General features: G+C 40.3%; 1 protein-coding gene across 1 annotated transcript; it reads right to left on the reverse strand.

The window, feature by feature from the left end:
• Nucleotides 1-3493: 3493 nt before the first annotated feature.
• On the reverse strand, nt 3494-27807 carry galnt12 (UDP-N-acetyl-alpha-D-galactosamine:polypeptide N-acetylgalactosaminyltransferase 12). Its single transcript, XM_007905313.2, has 10 exons — nt 27269-27807; nt 19886-20055; nt 14368-14557; nt 13460-13645; nt 12614-12731; nt 12108-12284; nt 11126-11257; nt 9408-9521; nt 6571-6726; nt 3494-6016 (listed from the first exon to the last, which is right to left on the reverse strand). Exons 1-10 carry the CDS (start codon nt 27634-27636, stop codon nt 5876-5878), a joined length of 1752 nt encoding a protein of 583 aa, XP_007903504.1. The 5' UTR covers nt 27637-27807; the 3' UTR covers nt 3494-5875.
• Nucleotides 27808-27973: the final 166 nt, after the last annotated feature.

Here is a 27973-nt window from a genome sequence, read left to right on the forward strand (position 1 = left end):
GACGGCAGGAGGACAGGAAGGATGTGTTGGCTGAGGTGTCGGTTTGAGTGGCCCCTGAGCCCGGGAGCGGGAGCCAGGCTGGCGGTGTGAGCAGCAGCAGGAGGGACGGGTTGGCGATGGTGATGGGGAGGGCGGGGGTTTGTCATGACGACGGGATGCGGAGTGTCATGGTGACGGGACGGGGGTGTCATGGTGACGGGATGGGGGTGGGTGTCATGGTGACGGGTTGGGGGGTGGGTGTCATGGTGACAGGTTGGGGGGTGGGTGTCATGGTGACGGGTGGGGGTGGGTGTCATGGTGACGGGGGGGGGGGATGTCATGGTGACGGGATGGTGGGTGTCATGGTGACAGATGGGGGGTGGGTGTCATGGTGACAGGATGCGGGGTGGGTGTCATGGTGACAGGTTGGGGGGGTGGGTGTCATGGTGACGGGTTGGGGGGTGGGTGTCATGGTGACGGGTTGGGGGGGTGGGTGTCATGGTGACGGGGGGTGGGTGTCATGGTGATGGGATGGTGGGTGTCATGGTGACAGATGGGGGTGGGTGTCATGGTGACGGGATGGGGGGTGGGTGTCATGGTGATAGGATGGTGGGTATCATGGTGACAGGATGGGGGGTGCGTGTCATGGCAACGGGATGGGGGTGGGTGTCATGGCGACGGGATGGGGGTGGGAGTCATGGCGACGGGATGGGGGTGGGTGTCATGGCAACGGGATGGGGGGGTGGGTGTCATGGGGATGGTATGGGGAAGGGTCATTCTAATGGGATGGCGGGGGCGGGAGGGGGGGTTATCATGATGGCATGGGGAAGTGGGTGTCGACAACAACAACTTGGATTTATATAGCACTCTCCACGCCGGACGGCGTCTCAGAGTGCTTCACAGTAACGGATCCCGGGGCCGAGCCAGGGGGAGGGAGAGGAAGGTGACCAAAGGCGCGGTCGAAGAGAAAGGTCTTCAGCCGAGACCTGAAAATAGGAAGAGAGGGGACGAGGCGAAGGGGGTGAGGAAGGGAGTTCCAGAGCCTCGGGGCTGAGTGGCTGAAGGCACGGCCGCCAATGGTGGAGCGGAGGATTCGGGGGACAAGGAGGAGGCCAGACCTGATGGAGTGAAGGTGACGGGCACTGTTGTGAGGAGAGAGGAGGTCAGAGAGGTAGGGAGGGGCAGAGGAGTGGAGGGATTTGAAGACAAGAGTGAGGATCTTGAAGTCGATCCTCTCTGGGTCAGGCAGCCAGTGCAGTCTGGCAAGGACTGGGGTAATCGGGGAGTGGAGTTTGGTGCGGGTACGAATGCGGGCGGCAGAGTTTTGTATGACCTGGATTTTATGAATGGTAGTGGAGGGGAGACCGGTGAGGAGGGCGTTTGAACAGTCCAGCCGAGAGGTGACAAAGGCATGGACCAGGGTTTCGGCGTTTTTGGGGGTGAGGTATTGACGGAGACGGGCGATGCGTCAGAGGTGGAAGAAAGTGGTGCTGGTGAGGAACCGGATGTGGGGGAGGAAGGATAATTGGGGGTTGAACATGACGCCTGGGTTGCGTACGGTTTCGGAGAGTTTTAGTGGGAGGTCAGGTAGGTGGAGATGAGAACCATGCGATTTAAGACATTGATGAGAGCGAAAGAGTATGGCTTCCGTCTTGCCAACATTTAGCTAAAGGAAATTCACGCTCATCCTGCTCCTGATGTCTGACAGGCAGGCTGACAGAACATCAGGGGACCAGGGATCGCAAAGTGAGGTGGAAAAATCTCTGTACTGTGGGTAGGACAGAAACCGGACTGGAGGGGTTCGAAGAGGGAGTTGGAGAGGTGTGCGTAACAACGCGTTCTTGGACTTTGGCGAGGAAGGGCAAGTTTGAATATACTGTTTAGTATGATTGTGTGTATATCATAGGGAACACGGCAACATACAGGCAACCTTGGTTTAACATCTCACCTGAAGGACGGCATCTTCAACATTGCAGCATATCCCCAGCACTGCATTGAAGTGTTAGCATAAACTGCTGTTTATAAGTTACAAATCACCACATTGGGGCTTGATCTCCAACCTTGACTCAGAGGTGAGAGTGATACCAACTGAGCCATACTGACACCGTGTGGGTGCTTGAGAGGTATGTGAATGGTGTGTGAGAGAACCTCAATTGTGACAGGTGTTTTGGTAATTTACTCAGTCCTGATGAAAGTGGTGATTTAATTTTCTATGCAAAATATATTGTCCTTGGTTTGTTTAAGACAGTGGTTGATAGGCGATGCACTGTTCATTTCCCTTATGTAATTCTGCCCTCCAGATTTATCAGTAAGTAATCAAACATATTCAAAGTAGAATTAGGACACTGCAAGTGGGGGATTTCATTAAGTTTGCTTCATATCAGATTTTATTTTTCTCTCAATTGCTGCTTTTTAAAGGGCACAGGGACTGGGAAGCTGCAGCTTTACTGTTCTTCTCGCAACAAGCTCCACCACTGATAAGCACTCCTAGACTCTACCCTACATGAAGGGACTCAGAATAAATGCAAATTGTTGTTGTTGATTCCCAGGTAGTATTTACATTGTATAATTATTTGGAAAGCATGCTTTAAATTGAATAAATCCCAATTGAAAAGAGGTGGACACCAGCACAATTGCTAAACTGAATAAAATGTTAATGTCGAGAGCAACAACCTGAAGGAAGGCCAACTCCAACCAGACAACCAAAGAAAATAAACACAGGGCACAGGGTCAGTGTTTGTGAAAGTGTTGATATGATTTGTGACCATGCCAGAGCGCAATAATAGAGTGCAATTACTTTGACCGTTGTCGTGATAAAATATTAGTACACAACACCAAACTTTCTTCCTTCTAGGATGAATGGAAATCAGCACTAGGTACAAACATGTTCCACAGGCTTTAGCAATTGGTACAGCTCACATGATGCATTACACTATCCAAGAACATAAGGATACCACAACAAAAAAATTACATTTGTATAACGCCTTTCACGTTGGGAGGACGTCCCAAGGCGCTAGACAGTCAGAGTTTCGGACCCAAGCTGGGGGACGTGATCAAGGAGGGTGGAGGGGAAGCAGGGTAATCAAAAGCACAGTCGAAGAGGAGGATCATGAGATGGGTCTTGAAGGAGGCAAGGGAGGGGACGAGGTGGAGGGACTATGAGATGGAGTTCCAGAGGGTGGGGGCAGAGTGGCAGAAGCTCCGCCCTTCTTATTATACATGGACATAGCAACAAAAACTTGTATTGATGTAGCGCCCTACAAACAGGGGAGTTTCCTGGAGGGCTTGACAGTGGCAAAGTCGGACCCCGAGGGGAGAGGGAGTGGGGAGGTGACCCTAAGCACGATCAGAAAGGAAGGTCTTTAGGCGAGATTTGAAAGTGGGGAGTTAGGGGGCAAGGCGGAGGGATTGAGGGGTATTTTTTTTATTCCATTTATACTGGAACATATATGACAACCAAGCACCAAACAATGTAGGCACAGCACGCCACTGCATAAAAAGAACCTTACAGCAATTTGTAAAATAGATTTATTGGAACATTGTTTAAATTGAAGAAAAATTTTGAAATCTCATTTGACAAATTCCTTTTACAAAATCTGTTGCAAAATCTGTTCTAAACCTATCCTGTAGACATTACCACCTGAAATATTTTGCAATTTTTAAACTGCCAGACCCAAACTTTGCTGTGCATTGACAGCAAGTGTGGCTGTTAACTGCAGAGACATTCAATTTACCAGTTTAAATAAAGTTTTCCTCAATATGAATAAGTAAAAAGTTTCCCTCAGAATATCAAACTATGGAAGCCCAAGATATAAAATATTTTTTTCAAATCCATAAAGCCCTTTAGCCATTCTAGAAAAGTTATTTGCAGTCTTGATAAATTAATATTTATCAAAAANCATATCTAATCTTCTATTACATTCCCAGTTTTCAGAATACAGTCACTTCTGTGGCAGTCGTTTTATACACATATTGCATCATTTGTAGTTTTTGATGTAAATATTTGGCTAATTTTATTTCACTTTAAAAAATAAATTGTGTGACAAAAATAGAAAATTTTCAGTCACAAAACTTCACACTTAATGACAATGTACGTGCAATTCTCATAAAATCATTCGATTTGGTTTTTGATGAGTGCAAAAATAGAGCTCCTTCAAGTTTTCAAATTCCGTACAATAAAAACAATTTCTTTCACTATAGTTAAAATGAGCCATTGCAAAAGTTTAAAAATCAGATGGATTGTCACCAAATTCTCTCTAAATGTTTATGAATCAACTTTTAAATAGCCTTCAACCGAATGGTCAATACCTTCAATTCCTGTCAAAATGAAGTGCATTTATTATTCCACTACTGGACCATTAAAATGAAGTGCATTTATCATGTTGCAACTGGGCCGAGAAGATACCACTAATTTTCTGTTGCCAATCTTGAACCAAAGACTAATTTGGACAGTATAATTTGAACTATGTCTAGGTTGACAAGATTTTGCTCTGATTTTCTTATTTCACCACTTTATTACTCACATGGTTTAGGACCACTAGTTTGAAAATATGCTGGAAGTTGTTATATTGGGCCTACAAACTCAAATGAATGGTTTAGAATTTTAAATCGAAAGGCATCTAGTGTTTGAAGAATACTTCCTTCACATATTGTACCAAATGCATAATTAACTCCTAAAGTTTAGCCTGTCCTTAATATCAGCTACCCAATTGCATTTTTGGGGGATTACTGTCTCTCTTTTTAAGACCAAGATACATTTCAATCCTGTCTCTTTATTGCTCAGAAAGGCTTCCTTTCACAGTGTAAATATAATTACGGTATTTAGAAAATAAACTAACAACTTATAAAATTAACAAGTCACTTGCTGCCTTCAGTTTAAGCTGGGCACTCGTCAGCGTCAATTCAGATTGATACAAGGCAGTACAAGATTTTTAAAATGTGAAAAATGTCAGCATTGACGAGGAATATATAAGATTTGTAAATTAAAAGAAAAAAATCAGTAGAACAGCAAGATATCTATCAAACTATCACTTAATACATTACTCTTCCCCAACCATGACAAACACTAACAAATGTTCCCTATTCCCATTTTAAATCAAATTGACAGTGGCAGCTTTGCCCTTATTGTAGCTCCCACAGAACAGGACACAAATCATGGTGTCACAAGAAACTATGCTGGTTTAGCATCAATATTAACATTCTAACTAGGCACACTTTAAACACAGTGCAAGTACTTCATTACGTACATTCGTGCCTCCAGTTATAACACAGAACTGATTTGATGTGTCTGCAGTAGAATAATTTGGATCTGGTGCACCAGTTAAACTCAAGGATCCAAAACTGATGAGACTGCACATTTGCCGATTTGCACAACTTCTAATCTATACCAAATTCAGGTTTAATGCTATTGAAGATGATTCTCTTAATGATTCACCTATACAAATTTATAAATAATTAGAGCTTAAAAGGTGGCCTTAGATCAGTCTGCAGTCAAAACTGGAATTATGCTAATCATGTGTTGCAGTTTCATTCTGAAACAATTCTTGGATACAGTTTTGTAAATCACAACCAAGACAATGTTAAACTGATTCTATTATAATTTAGTATCAATGTCCAGGATAACATCAATAGGAAAAATTTGGTCAGCTTACCTACCTGTTGTGAATGTTGATCATTTAATACATATTAAAATAGAATTTCTTCATAAATTCAAGGTATTATTAAAAATAAACCTTTCTATTGATGAAATGGGGAAAAAGATAGAGCTACTACTATATTTGGAAAGATATAAAATCATTTTCATTTAAATCATGGCAAAACCCCGTAGCATGTTTTGGTAAGGGTAGCTGGGAGAATCAATGGAATTTATTGTTCATTGATTTGATATATATGCAAATCATTGTTTTTCTTGAAAGAACCATTTCTGATCATTAATATCTGTACAAGGCCGCAGTACTGGTGCTGAATGACCACTGATTATTCCATGGGGTACAGCTTGCACACATTTCTGTGACTGGACGTGGTATATTGAGCCATCCTGAGAAGAACACAAATGAAGCACAAAAAGAATGTTGAAATTTAATATATTTGGAGACATGCTACATACAAATCATCTATAAAAAATTGCAATTCTAGCAGGAGCAGTAAGTTTAATATATTACTCACAATATTGTTACCACCATAATCTAGCAACCTGTTTAGAATGGTACCTAAATCGGTGTAATACTGCAGTTGCCCTCTCCTTTCATGTAAATTAACAACAGCAGAATAGAAGCCTGAAAAGAATAGCTTGCTGCTTAAGCCAAATGCCACTAGAATTCTTATTTTGGGGTCCCATAGATGTGATATATTTGTAAAATAGACTAACTATGAATTACAAATTCCTGGAAATTGCAAGGGAGAAAAAAGGAAAGAGAAATGTTGAACTCTGCTTCTGTTTTGGTCACACTTTGGTACTGTGATCATGTGCAATTGGATCAGAATGATGGAACATTTGACCTCAATAAACCAAACAGAAAGGTAGCTGGGAACTTGCTCCAGTTCCTGCATATTAAAGGAAAATGTAATATTAATTTCTTGGATGAGTCTTACCTCTTTAAAAATGAATTTCTGATTCTCAGGCACAGGCTGATTATCCTTTCGGCAGAGGTACATTGTTAGGAAATCGGTGCCGACATCCACTGCAGCACAGGCCTCAGGCTGGCGAGTATTATAACGGATTTCATTTTGTGAAGAGAATTCAAAGAACTGTAATATGTAAGAAAAAGGTGTGCAGTGTTCATTACAGCAAATTTATAAGAATACTGGCTTTGTGGTAATTAGAAGATCTGCAATGATGACCCCCCAATATTCAACACAGAGAGTAGCTAGTGGAGCAGGGCAAATGCGGACTCTTTATTTCCCTAGTCACTATTTCGCTAAGATTTTAACGTCCACATTTTCAAAAAGACCTCAACTCCAGGTCAGGAATACTGATGTGATATAGAGTAGCACATTGGTTATACTAACACAATGGAGATCCTGGTTTATCAAAACTGGGATGTTGGCCTTTATCTTAAGGGAGCTGGATATAAAGGAGAGGAAATGATGCTTCATCTGTATAGAGCTTTGGTCAGACCCCATCTGGCATAGCTCATTCAGTTTTGCGCACTGTACCTCAGGAAGGATATATATGCTCTGGAGGGGTTGCAGCACAGATTCTCCAGAATGATACTAGGGCTTAAAGGGTTAAATTATGAGGACAGGTTGCATAAACTTGGTCTGTATTCCCTTGAGTTTAGAAGGTTGAGGGGTGATATGATTGAGGTTTTTAAAATAATAAAGGGATTCGATAGGATAGATACAGAGAAACTATTTCCTCTGGGGTGGAATCCAGAACAAGGGGGCATAACCTTAAAATTGGAGCTAAGCCATTTAGGAGTGAAATCCTAATGTGAAATCCTAACGTGGAAACAACTCACATCTCTGTAAAGCTGGTTTTGAAATGTTATGCATTTTGTATCCCTACTTTTTGATTTCTACGCTGCAACTACCTCTTCATTCATACCACTAGGCAAAGTGACCATTTGTAATCTTATTGATCCTAATGAAAACAAACATGGAAAAGTAAATAATAAGAAGGCAGTTTTTTGCCCAAAGTATAGTGGAAATCTGGAACTTTCTCCCCCAACGGTTTGTCGATGCTGGATCCATTCAAATTTTCAAGACTTAGGTGGATAGATATTTGTTAGGTCTGGGTATCAAGGGATGGGGCAAGGGTGGGTAACTGGAGTTGAGGTATAGATCAGCCATGATCTTAAAGAATCATGGAACAGGCTCGAGAGGCTGAATGGCCTATTCCTGTTCCTATGTTTCAAACAGATCTCCAAAATGATGGTAAGGTGAGGCTTTCTCCACATATCAACAGCAATACTAGAGGATTCCTGGGAAGATACATCCCCTTCCAAATACACTAGACTAATTTAATATGCATTTAGATGTTTATTGGGTGGCAGAATACAATTTACTTTCCTGATTTCCAAAAAACATACCAACTGAAAGGAACCAAGACAAACAAAAACCATGCAAGGAGTAACACTAGGAAACCAATAATACAGTTTGGATCACAGGATTAGATTCATCAAGAAACTGAACTAATAATAATCCTATAATAATGATTGCATTTGATATAGTGCCTTACACATCGTTGAGACATCTCAAAGCGCTTCATAGGATATACTGTAAAGTGAAGTGACTATATTTTGTAGGTAAAATATATACACAGGAGAAATTTATCAGCTTTTAATAACAAACTAGCTTCTAATGCAATAGCATGTTGGACTGTGCTCAATTTTAAAAAATGCTATTCCCTCCCATCAACTAAGGAATTGAGGTTTTAACAGAAGTCTATATAAAAAAAACACAGTAAATGGAAACAACTCACATCTCTGTAAACCCGGTTTTGAAATGTTATGCATTTTTATCGCTACTTTTTGATTTCTGCCCCACAACTACCTCTTCATTCATATCACTAGGCAAAGTAACCATTTGTATTCTTACTTATCCTGATGCAAACACACATGGAAAGGTAAATAATTGCTGGAGAACTGCAGCTAAAGGATTTGGAAAAAGCCTAGAGATTTCTTTCAAAAAACATAAGATCACAACTGCTTGTATGGTGATGATCATTTGAGAAAAATGAAAACAAAGCCTTAGGCATCATATAATTATACAGTCAAGAGTTTCAACAGATTTTTCTTCTTAAAAAAACACTCACTATGGCAGATCATATTTTAGGCTATTTGGTGTTTATGTAAAATATAGAATATTTTAAAGAATTTGATATGTAAAATATTTATTTCAACTGCTGCCACAATTGTAAGCAAAGGAGTTAAGTGGGCTTCACTTCATCGTGTTTTTTGATTATAATAATAATCCTTGAATTTGATAATAGTGTCTTATCATGTCTTCGGGACATCTCAAAACTCTTCATAGAATATACTTTAAGTGAATGGACTGTATATTTTGTGCGAGAACCACAGTAGCCAATTGCACATAGTCGTGTCCCACAAACAGTTGTGGATTGAGTGACCAAATTATTATTATTTTATTTAAATATAGATCATCCCTCTTTAATATCAATATCCTGTTAAAAAAAGGATCTATTCACTGGATAAGGTGACAGCAACAGCAGAATTTAAAAAAAAGCATTATTCATGATTTTTTACTGCTGTGTGCTGAGAACTTTACAAAGGAGAACGTAGAACTGAAAAAGGGCTTGATATTCAGAGTAACTGTCTACCATTACTGCTAACAGTAACAGGAAACACCTACTTGGCTGTTACATTGATTCAGGATCTACCTTAAAAAAATATCTGATAGGTTGTTTCCAATTGAAAGCAAGAGTTTCAAATCAGTATTTTAATAAATTAGCAAAATAAGTTCCTCACCTGATTTTGCCCCATACCATGACATTGGTACAAGATGACTTTTTCTCCTGCAACATTGTGTTCATTTGGTGGATTGTAATCAAAGCAGTGGTTTGTCATCCCCTTATTTTTTAGCTGAAAAACCAAACAGATTGACAGGCATTAAGTTAAAATTATGCATCCCCATTTAGGAATAAGCCTTGCTTTAATCTGACTTCTAAAAAACTGAAGAGTGTTTTTACAGTTTGTTAATTTTCTGGTTTTGTACTTGTGAAGTTTGTGTCACATCAATTAATAACTATGTGCATCTATCCAGGCCCTTCACATAGGCTAACATCTCAGAGCACTGTACAGTGGCAGCGTGTGAGTTACATATCAAACTTCTAGAAACAGTTCCAAATCACTGAAGCTACAATCAACACAAATAAATTGAACTTGATACCTAACAAAAACTGAATAGAGAAAAGAACATCCAGCGAACTGATACAAAAATAAATACCAGAGTTGATTCAATTCCTCAAAATAGCTTTCAGCTATTTACACAGAACCACAAATTACTGGATTCAGTATAAAACTAGGACCCAGAACCCTCCAAAACACAAGAACAGCTACTTAAGAATCAGTGAGGTTGAGAATATATCCCTAGAAAAAAAGAATGTGTTGTCCCAAAGCTGTTGATACTGAGCTTTATGAATATATAATATATATATATATATATATATATATAAAACACAGATAAATATCTACTTGGAAACAGCAATGAAAGTTATAGGTTTAGATGCAGACTCAAATTAATACATACTCTATAGGACCCAATGGGTTTTGTGCTTTTGGGAGTGGCAAATCACTAGATAACAAGCTTGGTTTGAATGAGAAGCCCTTCAGCCCATCTGACCTCATCCTTTCAGAACACTCAACCTCCCATCACAACATCAGGCTGCGTCTTAAATGAGTCCAATGTTCCAGCCTCAATCATCTTTCCAGACAGCATGTTATTCACCTTGGTGAATAAATATTGTTCAATTTGTATTTGATTGCTTAGAAACCGTAGAGTATCCTTGTTAGTCCTTATTACTTCAATCCATGACTGTTTGTGGGACACTGCTCTGCTATTTGGCTGCCGCGTTTTGCCTACAAAATATCGTCAATTTACTTTACAGTATATTCTGTGAAGTGCTTTGAGACGTACCAAAGACGTGATAAGGCACTTTATCAAATACAAGGATTATTATTACGTCTAAGCACTACATTATAGAAGGAACATCACTGCTATGGAGAGAGTTCAGTGGAAGTTCACTGGGATGATACTAGAAATGCGATCATGCATAATTATGTAGAGTTGAATTATATGAAACGTTGGGAGTTCTTTTCAGTGGGTCAGAAAAGATTAAAGGCGCATCTAATAGAAGTTTTCTAATACAATTAATTATTTTAATAAGGATTAATCAAAATCTATTTCTCCTGTAAATCAATAAAAAGGCATAAATTGAGGATTATCTCTAGAAGAAAATAGTGCATTGTGTTGCCACAAAGTTAGAGTTACTGAGTCCTTAACAACGTGTAAACGAAAATTGGATAAATGCTTGGAAAAAATATCAAAGGATACGGGGGACAAAGCAGGGGAATAAAATTAAAGTAAGTTGATATCTCTAGTGAGGGAAATGGCATCAATACAGACACAAGGAGCCAAATGCCCTCCCACCCTGCGCTGTAAATCTTCTACGATTCTATATATTTACCATTCCAAAGAATCCTGCTTGATCCTGAGGTACATGGATATCTGGGTAAACATTCTCCAAGAACCACCTGAAACTTTTACACTGTAGCTTCTTTCGTAGATCTAATCGATCTGTCACATCACCATAAGGTTCCTGCAATCAGACATTATGCAAAAGTGAAAATAATAGAAGAGACTTTGAAGAGGGTATATAGTAGAATACAATTTTTTTCTGCTAGTGCACTGCACAGGATCACAGGTGGTTTGGATGAAAAAGGACCTTTGGTTCATTTATCTCACCCTTTCAGAAACTCACCATATTATCTTCCCATTACAACATCAAGCTGTTTCTTGAATGATTCCCAGAGCCTCTCCCACCTGTCCTGGTAACTGTTCTAGCAGTTGATTTTTCTTCAATAAAGAAATATTTCCTGATGTCTGTCCAAGACTTGCTAATCATAAGCGTTCTTTGAAATTGACTAACATTTCCCTGGATCCCTTGTAAACCCGCAAACATTCTGCTTCAGAGGCAATATAACTAAAATACTAAATAACTCAAATTTCTTCTGGTTTTCTGTCCTAATAGATTTGCCTCCATTTTGCTCTGCCGGGGTACCTCTCGAGTAATACCGGTCACCTCTGGGGTTAAAGGGAGACGAGTGGGGGGATTCCCTGTCCCCAGTGACTGGTCTGCCCCTCGAAGTCCTGCCGATGAGCCTGGCTGGCTGGGCTGTCATTAGCAGTTCCTGGAATACTGCAGGCCTGACTGGCTCATGAACCAGACTACCAAGACTGCCACAGCGGGTTGGCTCAATGCTGACATTCCATTGCCAAACATTGCCAGTTCAGCTCCAAAGAGACCCCACTTACCTGCGCCCACCCCCACAAGGAGTTGTTCATTTGACATTGGTAAAGCACAGGTTTGAACTCTCACTAGATGGTGGCAGGTACCAAGAACTCCCTGCGAGCTTCCTGGAGCTAGATGTTACAGGATAACCACTCACCAAACGAGCATGTGGATTCCTGTGAAAATAGAGTTCCTTATATTCATCCATCCAAACAACTGCGGCACGTACACTGTTTGCCAAGGCTTTGCTCCTGGAATAAGGAGCTTGTTTGGGAAAGATGTGGCCAACATGAGAACAGGGATGTATCTCCAAGGTTCCCCCGCACTGCCAAATCTGTAAAACAATTTTAAAAATGTAATCAAATTTCACACTTATTTGGAAGTTTGCAATCAATAACTTATTCTCCCATTTCTCTAATCTAGATTATGTTTTAAGAATCAAGTCAGATTTGATCATTCTTTGTGACTTTCTTTATTAATCTCCCCAAAGATAATCAAATGAGTCCGAGATTTTGCACCTTCGAAAAGGCAGCGCACAATATGCAGGCTATAGAGAGAAGCTATTTTGGATGCAGCTGGAAGAAGTCAGTGTCATCACAAAGCAAATAACCACTGGGGGTGGATGATAAACTGAATTTAAACACTAAAAACCATGATACTTACCCTGAAAGAGAATTCTAGGTTCTCGCCTCCCCACACCTCCATTCCAGTGTCATATGTGCCCAGATATTCAAAGTACTTTTTGCTGACAGCAAACAACCCTCCAGCCATGGTGGGTGACCTGTTAAGATATATTCAATCATTTTAATGACCAACAACAGCAATTCAATTAGATGCAGATTACTTCAAATAAATTTTATGAACTGATTTTGACAAAACTCACATTCGAGATGTCTCAAGGATGTGATAAGGCACTATATCAAATGCAAGGATTATTATTTATCTGTTTAAAGAAATTTTAGCCAGACCTTCAAAAGAACTGCATGATTCTGAGTTTAAACGATCAAGTGGATTTAAATATTATTTCAAGGTCAAAATGTTTAAAATGGTTTTGTACAAAGCACTGGTTAACAAAAATTAAATATGAGTTCAATATTATATTAAACACTTCTACAGCCATTTCAAAACTTCCATATATTTGGATAACATACAAAATAGTCTAATTAAAAATTATGTTCTTTGATTCCAGATGGTGAATTAATACTGAATATTTTATATAGACCACAACCAATCATTATGAAAGGGAATTAAATACCTAATCTTAGTTTTAAAAAAATCTGAACAATAAAGTTTGGTTACAAGTGCGCTGTGGAAGGTCAGCAGCAATGCAACGCAGCTGAGGCACCAGATTGACACAACATTTTGAGCCTGTGAAACACAATTGATAGGTGGTATTAGGTGATAATTCACTTTGCAGTATATTATAGGTGTGCCTAGATGGAACAGGTTTCACTACAAAAATGTACTTGTGCATTCCTATTCAAAGCCCTGCAACGATTTGTCGCTCACCTGATAACATCAATTGGAGATCGCCTACGTTTTTGCTCATGCTCGGGGACTACATGCCAGGTAAACACCAATCTCCAGTCAAAGCCGCCAATCTGAGGCTCTCCAGCATTTCCCAGGTACTCAAAGGTATTCCAATCAATGACGTCAATCACAGGACACACAACAGCACTTTCCTCCTCATCGATTCTGCAGAAGATTCAAATTAAGCACCAGCACAAATTAGATATATTCTTTACATTTACAATTTAATTGAAAGGTTCTTGCTTCACTTAAGTACTCTGAAACAATACCCTGCGTGAGGAGTGCTATAAAGTGATATACAGTTACACATGTTTACATTAAATATATAGTGGTGCATTATTAGAGGCAGGCTTGCAGGCGCGTAAAAAACAATTATTCTTGTATTAGATAATGATATGGATGTCGATGATATTTGAAATCCATAGAATCACATGATTAAACGACAAGTGACTGCATATGCACAAAAAGCCTCTCGTCAAATAAGCGATGATGTGTTTCAAAATGCATTAAAGCTCTTTAACAACTCTCCATGGTGAAAATATGATGGCACATTTTGTAGAGCAACAAAATTGCTTTCAACAGATATTTGGAGTTGCCGTATAGTTTTGGACAGGATTTTCAATTTCAATCTTGATATTTTAAAATTTCAATCTTGATATTTTTAATTTTCAAGTGGGATAATTTGGGAGTTCATACCTCATCATATCTGAACCTGTGACATAGAGAGACAGTATTATACCAATTAATTCAACAAAGTCAACAGATTAATTGTCACTTTAAATAAAGTATTCCAACTAATCTATTTGTAGTTTAGTTGTATTTCATCCAACATTTAATGTCATCATGGTTACTTGACATGCAAGTTCCAAACTTGAGTGTGACCCTACCTTTCCAATAGTGGCTCCAGCCAGCCTATATGGCATTCACAGTGGCAGTCGAGGAATGTCAAGACATCACCTGTTGCTATAGATGCACCCAGCAATCGTGCACGAACCAAACCTTCTCTCTTTCGTGCACGGATCAGACGTACTTTGCGAAGAGAAGCAATGTAGTCTTCTAAACGTTGTTTTAGGTGTTCTATTGAAACAAAAATTGGTGGAACAGAATCCATAGACAGAATCCATAAATCTGTAGTTAAATCTAACTTATTTGCAGTAGTTAAATTTGAGTATTTACATTTATATGTAGTGCCTTTCATATTGGGAAGCATTGTGGCACTGTATTTATATTTACATTCCTTTTTCATTCTCCAAATCATTTCAACTCTTAGTACTTGAATGTTATCCCTAAAAAGCTAGAACGCACATTTACAAGACATGCTACAAGCTCTGATCCATAACAGCATACTATTACAGTTTATTGGAACCCTTGCCATACATCACAATCTTTTCTGAGATGCCCAACAGAGTCAGTACAGCTTTGAAGATTTCCTTAATGCTCCGAAAAGTATGTACCAGATGATTAAGGTTAGGTCATAGTGAAACTAGGCTCTATGATAGGGCATTTCCAGTCTTGATTTTCACTTTGAATTATATTAATACTAATATCTTGCCAAAACATTTATGAGGTAATTTCTGCCTTTATCTGTACGTTGGGCAGAAATCAAGATAAAAGCATTCACTGTAGATTGCAACATGAAATCTGATATCCTCTCTGAAGTTTTTATAATGCACATGAAAGTAACATTGGGAAGATAACCAACGATATTTAACAACAAACGTGTACAACATTATGTACAAAGTATAACTGAACTGTAATTGCACTCTTAAAACATTCAGCATAGCCCAAATGTACATTATTGTGGTTTCTATATATACTGTCCTATGAGAGTTTAATACTGGACCTGAGCTGATCACAAATTACTATACTTTTTAATATTGCTGTAAGCATTAAGTAGAATGGTATGGCACTGGAACGAGACGTTCAGCCCGACTAGTCTGTGCCAGTGTTTATACTCCAAACAAGTGAGTTCCACATTTTCACCACGTTCTAATGATAATAATAAATAATAATCATCCTTGCATTTGATATAACGCTTTTCACGTCTTCTAGACATCTCAAAGAGCTTCACAGAAAGACTGTAAGGTGAATTATCTGTATATTTGTGGGTGAAACACGGCAGCCAATAGCGCACAGCAGTGTCCTACAAACAGTCGTTGATTGAAGGGATCAATTTATTATTTTTTTTCTTGAGGGATTATTATCAGGAGTAAGGAAACTTGGCCAAAATTTCACCCTGTCAGGAATCAAACCAGGTCTCTCACTTGCGAGGCAAGTGCTCTAACCACTGAGCTACAGGACTCCACTGTGTGAAGAGATTATTGAAACAGGACTCCACTGTATGAATAGATTATTGAAACAGCTTTTCATTAGTAGACTACAGAAGAACAAAAATTACCCAAGTGTAAAGAATTGCGAAGAATGTATTAAGAAAAAGCACCACACAGATAATGTTGAATTTCACCAAATACTCTGATATATTAAACACATAACATCTGTCATCAGATGAGACGTTAAACTGATTCAGGTGAGTATTATACATTCCATGGCACAATTTGTAAAAAGGGAGTTTCTCCCAGTGTCTTGACCAATGAATTCCCCCAAATAAAATTGACTATGGTTGTTTGTGGGAGTTTGTTTAACATCGCTGTGTGCAAACTGCTGCTTTTCACCCACAAAATATACAATCATGTTAAGGTGTATTTTGTGAAGTGCTTTGAGACATCTCAACAACAAGATCAGGTGCTATTTCAAAGGCAAGGATTAATATTACTATAACATTATGGACCACGACTTTAAATGTTTTCCACAAGCGTGTTTTAAACCCAATGAAGGCTAGCTCAACAAGTTTCTAAACATACCAAATAGCTGTTTCTATACCAGTTCACCACCTAATGAAGTCCTCCATTATACACTGATGCTATACAGTAATTGGGGAGATAATCGAAACAGATTGTTTTAAACTGAAGATGAAGTTATACTTTGAAATCATTATTGGACTTAAACTCAACTGAGTAAAAGATGTGTGTCATTCCAAAAAAGGAAAAAAGCCACCATAAACACAAAGGAAGGAATTAATTGTGACAGTCTGAAAATCTGAAAGCTCTGTAGTCCCTATTGCTTTTGTTAAAATAGACCCCAAAACAATTTCTTATCACAGTAATAGTAAAACAAGAATGTGAACCAAGATATTTAAGCATAGCCCTTTAGAAGCTTTTATACCTTGGAAAACTCTTTGAAGGAGAATCAAGAGAATCCTACTCACTGATCAATGCACTGCCCACTCACTAAACAGTTCTCTGAAAATGATTGATGGCAAAAATGGAAGAAAATCTTGTGCAAATAATCACTAGTCCAGGTTTAATGCCAGCTTCAAGGTAAAGCACAAAATACAGCTGCTGTTCAAAATTACTTGAAATTACATGGAAACAGCTTCTCTAACTCTCTTCAATTTAAAAGACTGTAAAAAGCTTCCATAGAGGTTGATTGTTCATCAATAACCAGTGACTGTAGAAATGGAGAACTCCTGAATCAGTCTCTGTTCAATCACCCCTGGAGAACAAAAGTGGACAAACATCTCTAGCATACTGAAGAGCAAACTACAATACAAACTGAAATAGATAGCACGACTAGCTTCCCAAATGTGTTTTGAGACATGTTCAAGGTGAGGAATCTCACTGGGAAGAAAATTACTGCTGCTACCTTTCTCAAAAAGTGAGGAAGTCTAGAAGGACATAATGCAACTCCGTTTTATTAAAACCAACCACAGATCATCTTCAAGGAATCGATACACAGTCAACCCCACTAAAACAAGTTTGATTACAGTACAAATTCAGTTATAATTGTGGACCCCATTCAATGTTTAGGCATGCAGCAGGCACCCTGGAGTGTGCAGCAAACAGGAAGGGACATTGGCAGTGGCCAAATGACCTCAAACTCAAGCATTTTCTTTGTTTATCTTGGGAACACATACCTACATTGAAACCAGCTGTCACTCCTCACTAGGATATTGTGGATCTCATCAATTGTGTTACAACAAGGTTCTCCTTTATAAAACATTTCAGTGGAGACCATACCGCTACATTTCAGATTTTGTCCTTTTCCGATCAGGTACTCCACAAACATAGAGTACCAATTTGTAAATTCCATAATCTCAGACTAGTTTATAAGGATCTAAACCCATTTGAAAAAAATTGTTCTCAGAAATTTCTAGAGAAACCTCAAGAGTTCCCATCAATTACGCGAAACACAATCCCACAATTCGGCTGAATACCGAAGTTAATTATTACACACAATAATAATAAACTTTGTATTTGATATAGCGCCTTATCACGGACAGCAGCAGCCAAAAGGTTAGACCACCCTGGCTTATATCATTACTAGAAATTTGAAAGTCACAGAAACATCCAGTTACACAAAGTGAAGAATTGTACAGTGTTTTAACCAATGTTTTTAAACCATTCTAATCCTTAAAGACACTACGTTAATTGTTTTCCTCGGACTAAAATAAATCATCTGTTATATTCTATATAGTAAAGCAGACAATAACAAGAGACCAAAAGATCCTACAAAACTTGGTATAAAAGGTCCGCTAGTAGGGAGTCAGTGAGGTGGAGACTAATTAATGTATATTCTACTTTCTCTGGGATTTGAACACAAGTGTGAGGATCTTGAAGTGTCATGCAGGCTCAACTACGCAAACTCCCTGCTTGTCGGCCTCCCCAACTCCTCCCTCCACAGGCTGCAGATACGCCAGAACTCTGCAACCCATGTTCTCTTCCGCACTAGGCTCCGCGACCCCATCACCCCCATTCTCACCCGACTCCACTGGCTTCCCATCACACAGAGGATACACTTCAAGATCCTGGTCTTCACCTTCAAAGCCCTCCATGGGCTTGCTCCCCTCTGCCTCTGCGACCTCCTAACCCCCTACTAACCTGCCCTCTGCTCAGCAGGCTCTGACCTGCTTTGCGTCCCCTCCTCGTCCACCCCACTATTGTCCGGGCCTTCTGCTTCTCTGCCCCCATCCTCTGCAATTCCATTCCGCAGTTCCTCCGCCTTGGCCCCTCCCTTACCACCTTCAAGACCCGTCTCAAGACCCTCCTCTTCAACCGTGCCTTCGGTCACCCTCCTTCAACCCAGGCCCTCCACCCTCCCTGATCCGGACTCCCAGCTTGGGTCTGAAAAACTGATTATTCAGCGCCTTGGGACATTCTCCCAACATGAAAGGCACGATACAAATGTCATTTTGTTGTTGTTGTTTACTATTTAAATTGAGAAACGGGGCACCCAAATCATTTTTGTTATTTTTGGGTGGTTTAATAATAATAATCCTTGCATTTGATATAGCACTTTTCACATCTTCTCAACGTCTCAAAGCGCTTCACAGAATATACTGTAAAGTGAATTGACTGTATATTTGTGGGTGAAATGCAGCAGCCAATTGCACACAGCAGTGCCCCACAAACAGCGGTGGATTGAAAATGACCAATTAATTATTGTGTTTTGTTTTGGAGGGATTATTATTAGGCGTGTGGAGTAAAGAAACTTGCCCAAGGTTTCACCCTGTCTGGAATTGAACCCTGGTTTGTACTTCCCTGGGGATCAGGAGAAATGCACAAAATCATCGTGGATGGAAAGTTCAGAATTTGAAGGTACCAAATGTCGCTTTTATGTGCAACAGGATATGCAGCACATTTCTGCTATAGATAAGAAACTATTGAAATTTTGCCCTATGCCAAGTTTGTAAGCGCTTATTATATCCGTCAACAATTGTAAGCTCTTGAAAACACTAAGCTCAGTGTTTGAAAGCAATGGGTTTGGACATTTTAAGCATCACTTTGTTATCATTGGTACTTGCAGCACAATGATCCAATTCCAGTTTGGATAAACAAACATAAGTGGGGGGATTTGACTTCCATACACAGCACAGATTGGTGACTAACTTAACATTATCAGAATAACAAAATTAACTCTAATCCAGTATGTCCCTTTAGAAAAAACCTGCCGACAGTACTAGTGCAGAATATTTCTTACAGTGTATGCAGAGTATTCAGAATGAGGTAAAAGTGAATCGTTATTGTGAAATGGTGCTAATTCCCTAGAACAAATAAAGGAGGAGAAAAATCTTTATTACAGAAATAATAGTATCTGGAAAGCTCTTTCAGAAAAAGACTAATATTTCCATATCAGTACCACTTACACAGTCTTGACTATGTTTTAAGACAAAGAGTTGAAGAGCAAAAACAAAATACAAACGTCAAATATTACAACTGAGGCCTCAACACTTGAAAGTAAAAAATACTTGAATGAGTACTACCAATTTAACCACCGTGGAGCTGAAAATGCATTAATAAACATTTTATTAACAGAGAATTTTAATAACAAGTGACAAGTTGTACTGACCTCGATCACTGTAATCATCCACTATGATGATTTCCTTCAGCAGAATATCAGGTGAAGTGTCGAGAACGCTGTGAACTGTGCGTAGAAGTGTTGACCAGGCCTCATTATAAAATGCTATTACCACTGAAGTGGTTGGAAGGTTGTTATAATCATATGTCTTCTCTTTGCACCTGGATATAACACAAAAATTGTATTAACAAGATGCAATATAGAAGGGGAGCTGGGGTACATGCCGGAAACAAAATAACCTTGTGGACTCGAGTGGAAATAACCACCAACATAGACTGTTTCCGAGCTATACAGTCTTTGCAAATCTGTGTAAAACAGGTACAAATTCCCATAGCAATGAAGGAAAATGTATGCCATCCTGCTTTGCCCTATCCCAATTCACATTACAGTCTATTCTGTGAAGCGCTTTGAGACAGCTCGAAGACATGAAGAGCGCTATATCAAATGCAAGGGCTATTATTATTATGACAGACACCCGGATGACCAAAACAAAAGTATGCACAAAGTGAACAAACTATAAATATTGCTCCACATAATTTAGACTGCGGTGAATAAAATCAAAATGTGTACTCCAAGATTGTAGCTATTTAAATGAATGGTAATGGAATACCTGTGATATATAAAAAGCTAAAATTCCCACTCTAACTTACTCAATGGCATTCCCCACCTATCACTTGAGTTGAATTGCATAATATGGATTTAACCCCACTTTCACAGTCGTATGACCATGAAGCGGCAATCATATTTTTACAAACACTTTCTTATTTCTTTTTAATAAGAAAAAAGAGACTATTTATATGAACAATGGATTACCTTTGTAAATATTGTACACTCATCTTAGATTAGTCCAAAAGACACGTTAGCAGCTGCACTGTTGAATTTTCAGTTCTTGAAGGAGGGCTAAGTGGTAACTTGACACACTAAGACATTGCAGCATAAACCAAGCTTGTTGAGCTATTCTTAGTAAGGCAGAAGCCTTCGATCAGGTAGCCAGTTGATCAACTTTCTTTGTTGTTGCATCTGTTTCAGTCCATGCTTCACCTTTTAGATATACTTTTGACAGCATACCCACTTATACAAGGTGACCAAAGCGTTGTGATACCTTTACAATGTCTAATAAGTCTTAAAGAAATTATGATTTTTTTTTTTTAGATAATAGGATAGATATCACAACTTTTTGGTCAACCTGTATTTATAAATGACCCATTGAGATCACTTATGTTCTCCAGAGATGAATCTTCCACACTTATCTGTCAAACATGTAGAAAATGTTCAAGTGTATTTGCCCAATATAGATTTTCCAATGTTCACATTGGAGGCGGTTACGCTTTAACAATAATTTGTACATTCAACCCTGCAATCTTACATTACCAAATTTTGAACCAAAACCTTCTTAGCAGTACATGCATCAGCCTGATATTGTAATACAAGGTGTCTGTGTAGACTTTGCAAGAAGCCATCAAAGGATTGTGCACAAGTGATTTTTCTTTGGGCTATTCCCACTTGTTGACTCAGTTAAACTAACTTAGTATATATTGTGGGACACATATAATGCTGGGGCCCATAAAATCTCAATCAGAGCTTGCACTTGCAAATAGGAAATGGAAGGCTCTATTGGCATTTAGAAACACTCACTGGTGCATAGGAAACAAAGTGGCTGACTTCCAGCTCGTCATGTTGCTGCCAAAGGCACTTCCTGCACCCTGCAGAAATTGATATCAGTGGCACTCCAATGACCTGGAAATCGACCAATTTGGCTTCATGTATTTCAGCCAGCATTTTGAAGCTCCACAATGTGGTTGTGGATTTTTTGGGTGAGTAAATGTCAGGGTCCACACGCCAAATGCATTATAAGCAAACATGCATTATAACAAAGTTCTGCTTTATATGTATAATTCCTGAAGAACTTACTTTAAAGGGCAATTATTAGAGTATATTTTTTGTACAGTCACCTCAATTATATCAGAAAACTGCCTCTGATGGTATATATTGTCCCATGGTTTGAACTTGGACAGCAAGTCAAAAGTATAATTTCTGAGGCACAACTCTTCCCATATATTAAAAATTCTAGGTAGAGGTTTCTAAAATAATGTTTTCATAGCATTCATGCAAAGATAATCAAAATAAGTAATGCAGTGAAAATTCTCTGCAGTGATAAAACAAAATTCCGTCACCACACTGATGATCTCTTCTAATCATCCCAACTTATCTTATGCTGCTGATTGCACTCTACATTTAATTTCCTTCACATTGCACACACAAACTTCAGTCCTCTCAAAGCATAATGGCTGAACAAATGGAGCTTGATCGCCATGTCCTTTATTAAGACAATGACAATCTTGTTTCTTTCAGTTCCAAAAATCTCTTCATGTCTGTTTGTGGGACATTGCTTAATGGAAATTGGACGCTGTATCAAAGACAAGGATTATTATTATATAAATGCAAGTTGTTGGGGTTTAGTTCAAGGCATTTAAATGTAATATTACTTAATGTCTTCCTTAAGATGGGTTATTGACCATATAAATGGACAGTAATAACCAACAACAGAGTTCATAATGGGCCTGTAATACTACAGAGTTTGTGTTGCTTTGATGTGGTTCACATCAGACCAGAGAAAAATCTGTAGTTTGACTGTAGTTTAGGATCACAATTCTAGTTTAGAGTAACTGTGCATGAGCACTTCAAGGAGGCAATCTCACACTGTTTCAACTATGCATTGGCAGTCAGGGAAAAGCAAGTATCTTCCTTCACTACTAGCAGAAGAAAACAAACTCTACATTTAAAGTTTATAATCTTCATGGGCAGAAAATTATCAACATTGTGTGGTGAGAATGCCAATGGCATCCTCACTACACCGAATTCAACATGTCTATCACCCCAGTCCTTGCCAGACTCCCTGGCTTCCAAGGGGAGCCAGTTCTCATCCTTTCTTTTCTAAATCCCATCATGTCCTAAGCACCTCACTGAGCTTCTCCTACCCCACTCTTCTGCTCACATTTCCTCTGCCTAACTTGTGCCTGCTGAGCATTCCCTGCAAAACCATCAGTGGTCTAGTCTTCAGTAGCTACCCCACTAACCTCTGAAATTCCTTCCTTCTACTGCTCTGGCTCGCCCCTTCTCCATCTGCCTTTAAATCCTTTCTAAAATCCCATCACTTTGATTCTGCCTATGATCATCACCCCGCTCCCCGCTCAATGTTCAACTCTGTATTTGTGAAGCAAGCTTTAATGAAGAGAGCTACACAAATGCAAGTTGATGTTGTGGTCCTCTTCCTCACCAAGCTCCGTGACCCTATCACCCCCATCCTTGCCCAGCTCCACTGGCTTCCCATCACTCGGAGGATACAGTTCAAGACTCTGATCCTCACCTTCAAAGCCCTCCACAGCCTTGCTCCTCCATAACTGTGACCTAACAACCCACCCTACCAACCTGCCCGCTCCCTCCACTCAGTGGGATCCAGTCTGCTTCACCTCCCCCACCTTGTCCACCCCACCATTGGTTAGCGGGCCTTTAGCCCCTCTGCCACCACCCTCTGGAACTCCATCCCACAGTCCCTCTGCCCCGCCCCCTCCCTTGCCTCTTTCATGGCCCGTCTCAAGACCCTCCTCTTCGACCATACCTTCGGTCACCCACCTACCCCTACCCTTCCCACCCTCCACAAGTGTCCACCACTACTTCTCCCCCAAGGCTGCTGAGCCCCTCATCCATGCCTTCGTGGCCAGGCTTGATTATTCTGCACTGCACTGCTCACCACTTTCCCGCTCTTCCCTACAGAAGATGCCGACCAACCAGAACTCTGCAGCCCATGCCCCCTCCTGTACCAGGCATCACAAGCCCATCAATCACCCCATCCTTATTTAGCTCTACTTGCTCCCCAACCCCCAGTGGATTAAATTTAAGATTCTCGTTTTCAATACCTTCACAGCATCACTCCACATTACCTCCAGTATCTCCTGTGACCCAACTGCCAATCAGACACCGTCATGCAGTTTTATGTTCCCCTCCCAATCCACTGGTGGACAAGCTTTCAGACATTCTCCACCCACATTATGGAACTCAATTCCTGAATTCCTCCATCTTACTCCCTCTCTCTTTGCCCTCAAATTCTGTCTTAAGACCTATAAATTGAGGTGTCACTCACTCTCACCTCTGAGTAGGAAGGCTGTGAGTTCAAGAGCACTGTCAGGACTTTGAATTTGTATAGTCTAAGCTCAATGCAGTGCTAGAGATGTGCCACTTTGTTTCAAAAGCTATCCTTCTGATAAGACATTAAACCAAGGTCCTATATGCCTGTTCAGGTGGACATTATAGATCCCATAGTGCTATTAAAAAGAGAAGGGAGTTTCTCCCGATGTCTTGATCAACAATCCCTCAAATAAAATTGGTCACTCACTCCATAGCTGTTTGTGGGACAATGTGGTGCGTAAATTGTCTGCAGCCCCACAAAATACACACTGCCTCAATACTTTACAGCAGGGTGGTCCAACTGGCTGCCCGCAGGCTGCATCTGGCCCAGGGGATTTAATCTGTCTCACAAACTATTTCCAACGTCAGTGTCTGAAGAGCAAATACAGGCGACACGCAGGCCTCGAGCCAATCTAGAGACGGTTAAAGGGGGCTCAGGCTCTCCTGACAAACCAGACTGGCCAATCGGGATAAAATATTTCTTGTGGCGGCCTGCAGGTGTTTCTCAAATCCGGCATCCAGCCCTCAGCAGCCAAAAGGCTGAACCACCTGTCTTACCCATTGTGTTTCACTCACAAAATACACAATAATCCACTTTACAATATATTCTGTGAAGCACCTTGATAAGTTTCAACAATGTGATAAGGTATCAAATGCAAAGATTCTTATTATATATCCTGTGAAGCTCTTATTTTGTATATCTTTCTAAGCTTTTAATCTCCTTCTTTACTCCTCCCCCACCCACGCCCCCCCCCCCCCCCCCCCACACCCCAGATTCAGGTTCACACTCAGGTGTGTGAAACACATTGTCCCAACATGAAAAGGGGCTACTGTATATAAATGCAAATAGTTCTTGTTCACAATTCAACTGAGCCATTGAAGGACTTTATCCAGAAAATCCTACTGGAGATTGACAGCTCACTTAAAATCCATTGCTGCCTCAAAGTAAATACGGCTACATGCCAGACCCTCGCAACTGAAATTATCCTGTCGAGACCAAATGTTTTGTAGTTTCTATCACAAAAGACAAAAAGAACTTTTTCTCCAATATAAATACTCCAGGATGGATGCCAAGATTTAAATGAGATTTACCAATCACAAAGAAATACACCGAATAAGCCATCTGTTTACTTTTCTCTTCTGTTACTAAAGTTACTAAGATATATATCACACACGGGTGACGTCTGCAATGGTTACCACCTTTGAACAGACCTCGCCCAGAGCTAACAGGAACATTTAGATACACCGATTGTCTGAAATGAAATGCAGTGTTACATACGGGAAAAATATTGAAACCACATAAATTAGTGTGTTACAAATCATTAAATTAGTATTGTGATTGAAACCAATTTTTTTCTAGAAAGTGGTACACATGCCTCCAGAGAATAAATGGGTATTAGATAATAATCCTTAGTAACAGTTGTGTCAGGAGAACTTCACAGGGTTTACTATGAGGTGTAATAACTGCATTTTGAAGGTGTGCTTTGTCAAAAAAGTATGGCTTTAGAAAACATGTAAAACACCTACTGGTGTCTCTCTCTTACAAACCTACAAAATTCAGGCACAATATGACTATCTTCTTGTCAGAAATTTTGGATAGAAAATAAGTCAGATTGCAAGGAGAGAAAGAAAGTGAGATTTTCAGTCGTAGCATCCTCGATTGCTTGTTTCATGTTGACACTCCCAACATTTGATTACACATCCAAATACAATACTATATATTTCTGTGGTTTTTTTTTTTGCACTTTAGTTAATCAATTCTTGTCTAGGCTAACATGGAAAGCACGTGTGCAGAAATTGAAATCTTAAAGAAAACTAAGAGCTTCAATAGTCCAGAAAGCTTATCATCAACATTATCATCACCAATTTCAATAGTCTAAAATGCTTATGTCCACCCAATAATGGATGGAATACAGTAAAGCCGTGTTTGGCCCATCTTTTGCCATGGGCTCCAGGACACTCCAATGCTATGTAAACCAATGAACTTTATGAACATTTAAATTGATTGCAGGTATGACTTTCTGAAGCAGTGCAATATTTATCTGTGCAGAAATATCTCCTGGTTCTACTTTTAACTAGCATACCTCTAATGTTAAGATTCTGTCTCTATATTCTGTCTTGTCAACTAGAATAGTCTTCTATCTATTCCCTTCATTACTTTAAGCACCTTAATCAGATTAGATTTGCATGTCACTGCTCAGTACTCTGCTGTGGATTTTTGACCTGCATTACGCTTAAAGTATTAGTCATATAAAAATTGACTAACCATATGGTGTTATTATTAAGGTTATTTAACTTTGGGCAGGATATTTTTCAGCCCCTGCTTATGATAATGTATATCAATTAAATATAAGATGATGTGAGATAAATTACATACAAATGTAATATTTATTGTATTTTATATCCAAACCAACTATTTGTAGAATACAAAAGTAAATGTATTTTTAAAAATCCTGGTCCGATGTACAATTAGATTTATGTTATAATAATAATAATAATCCTTGCATTTGATATAGCACTTTTCACGTTGGGAGGACGTCCCAAAGCGCTTCATAGAACACACTGTAAAGTGAATTGACTGTATATTTTTTGTGGGCGAACGCGGCAGCCAATTGCGCACAGCAATGTCCCACAAACAGTCGTTGATTGAAAATGACCAATTTATTATTGTTTTTGGAGGGATTATTATTAGGCTCTGTGTGGAGTAAGGAAACTTGCCCAAGGTTTCGCCCTCTGCCTGGAATTGAACTCAGGTCTCTCACTTGCAAAGCGAGTGCTCTAACCACTGAGCTACAGGACTCCACTGGTTATGGTATGTTCATTAACAGAAACTTTCACATGAGTAACTTTCACAAACTTCTCTTCTCTCATGAATTCTTAGTGCCTTTCATTACCAGATGGCGCAGGACAGCAGATTTATTTGATTTCCCCCCTTATCCTTTCTATTCCAGAAGGAAAATAACTTGTGTTATTATTCTTTCCATCGGGCTATTTGGGTCATGGAATCAGCACAACTGAGCTTTCCCTTATCCTCACTCCGCGTGTTCAACCGGAGTCACCAGATAGCCGATCAGGAACAGGAATGCGGACCACCTGCCAACTGGGGCAGCACTGCGAGCAATCCCTTCCCACTGCTGCCCGAGCACAGAGCTCTGTGTGTGTGTGTGTGTGTCAGTGTCTGGTACTCACAGTGGATTCCACCTCTCCGGCAATCGGCGGCGGAGGGAGATTTTGTCGCTGAGATAAGTATTAATTTGATGTTTGCTGATACTTTCCTCCTCCTTCACCCTCTCCTCGCCTCCCAGGTGCAGGTGCACGGCTCTGCCCAGCTCTCCCAGCGCCTTCACATCCAGGGGAGGCTTCTCATACACCGGCCTCTTGAGCAGCTCCTGCTCCCGACCCCCAGACTGCGGGCTGTCAGCCGCCCCCCGGCGCCCACTCTCCTCCTTCCCCTTCTGGCTCTCAGCCTTTCTGGGGAACAGCAGGAAGCCCAGAGCCGCCATCCCGCAAAGCAACAACAGTACAGTCTTGGCCCGGCGCCGCCTGCCCAGCGCCATGATGCTGAGCTGAGAGCGAGTCACCCACACGGGAACCTTCACTCAGTCCCTCGCCATCGCCATCGCCGCTCCGCTCCGGGACAGAAACAAAGTTTGTCGGCAGCCCCGGGCCCAGCCCCGGGCCGGGCACTGCTCCATGGCGCCGCCTCAGCCCCGCTTCCTGACGGCAGGAGGACAGGAAAGACTGTACTTTTCTGGGCTTTTCTTGGCTGCGCGCCCGGGGCTGAGCCTGAGCCCGGGATGGCGGCTCTCCCTCCCTCCCCTGGACTCTCGCGGGGTGAGTGGGGGTGAGTGGGGGTTGCTGTCCCCGCGGCCCGGGCTCTGGCTGTGCCTCTCT

Source organism: Callorhinchus milii, unplaced genomic scaffold (assembly GCF_018977255.1).
Source record: "Callorhinchus milii isolate IMCB2004 unplaced genomic scaffold, IMCB_Cmil_1.0 Scaffold2, whole genome shotgun sequence".
Classification (NCBI taxonomy): Eukaryota; Metazoa; Chordata; class Chondrichthyes; order Chimaeriformes; family Callorhinchidae; genus Callorhinchus; species Callorhinchus milii.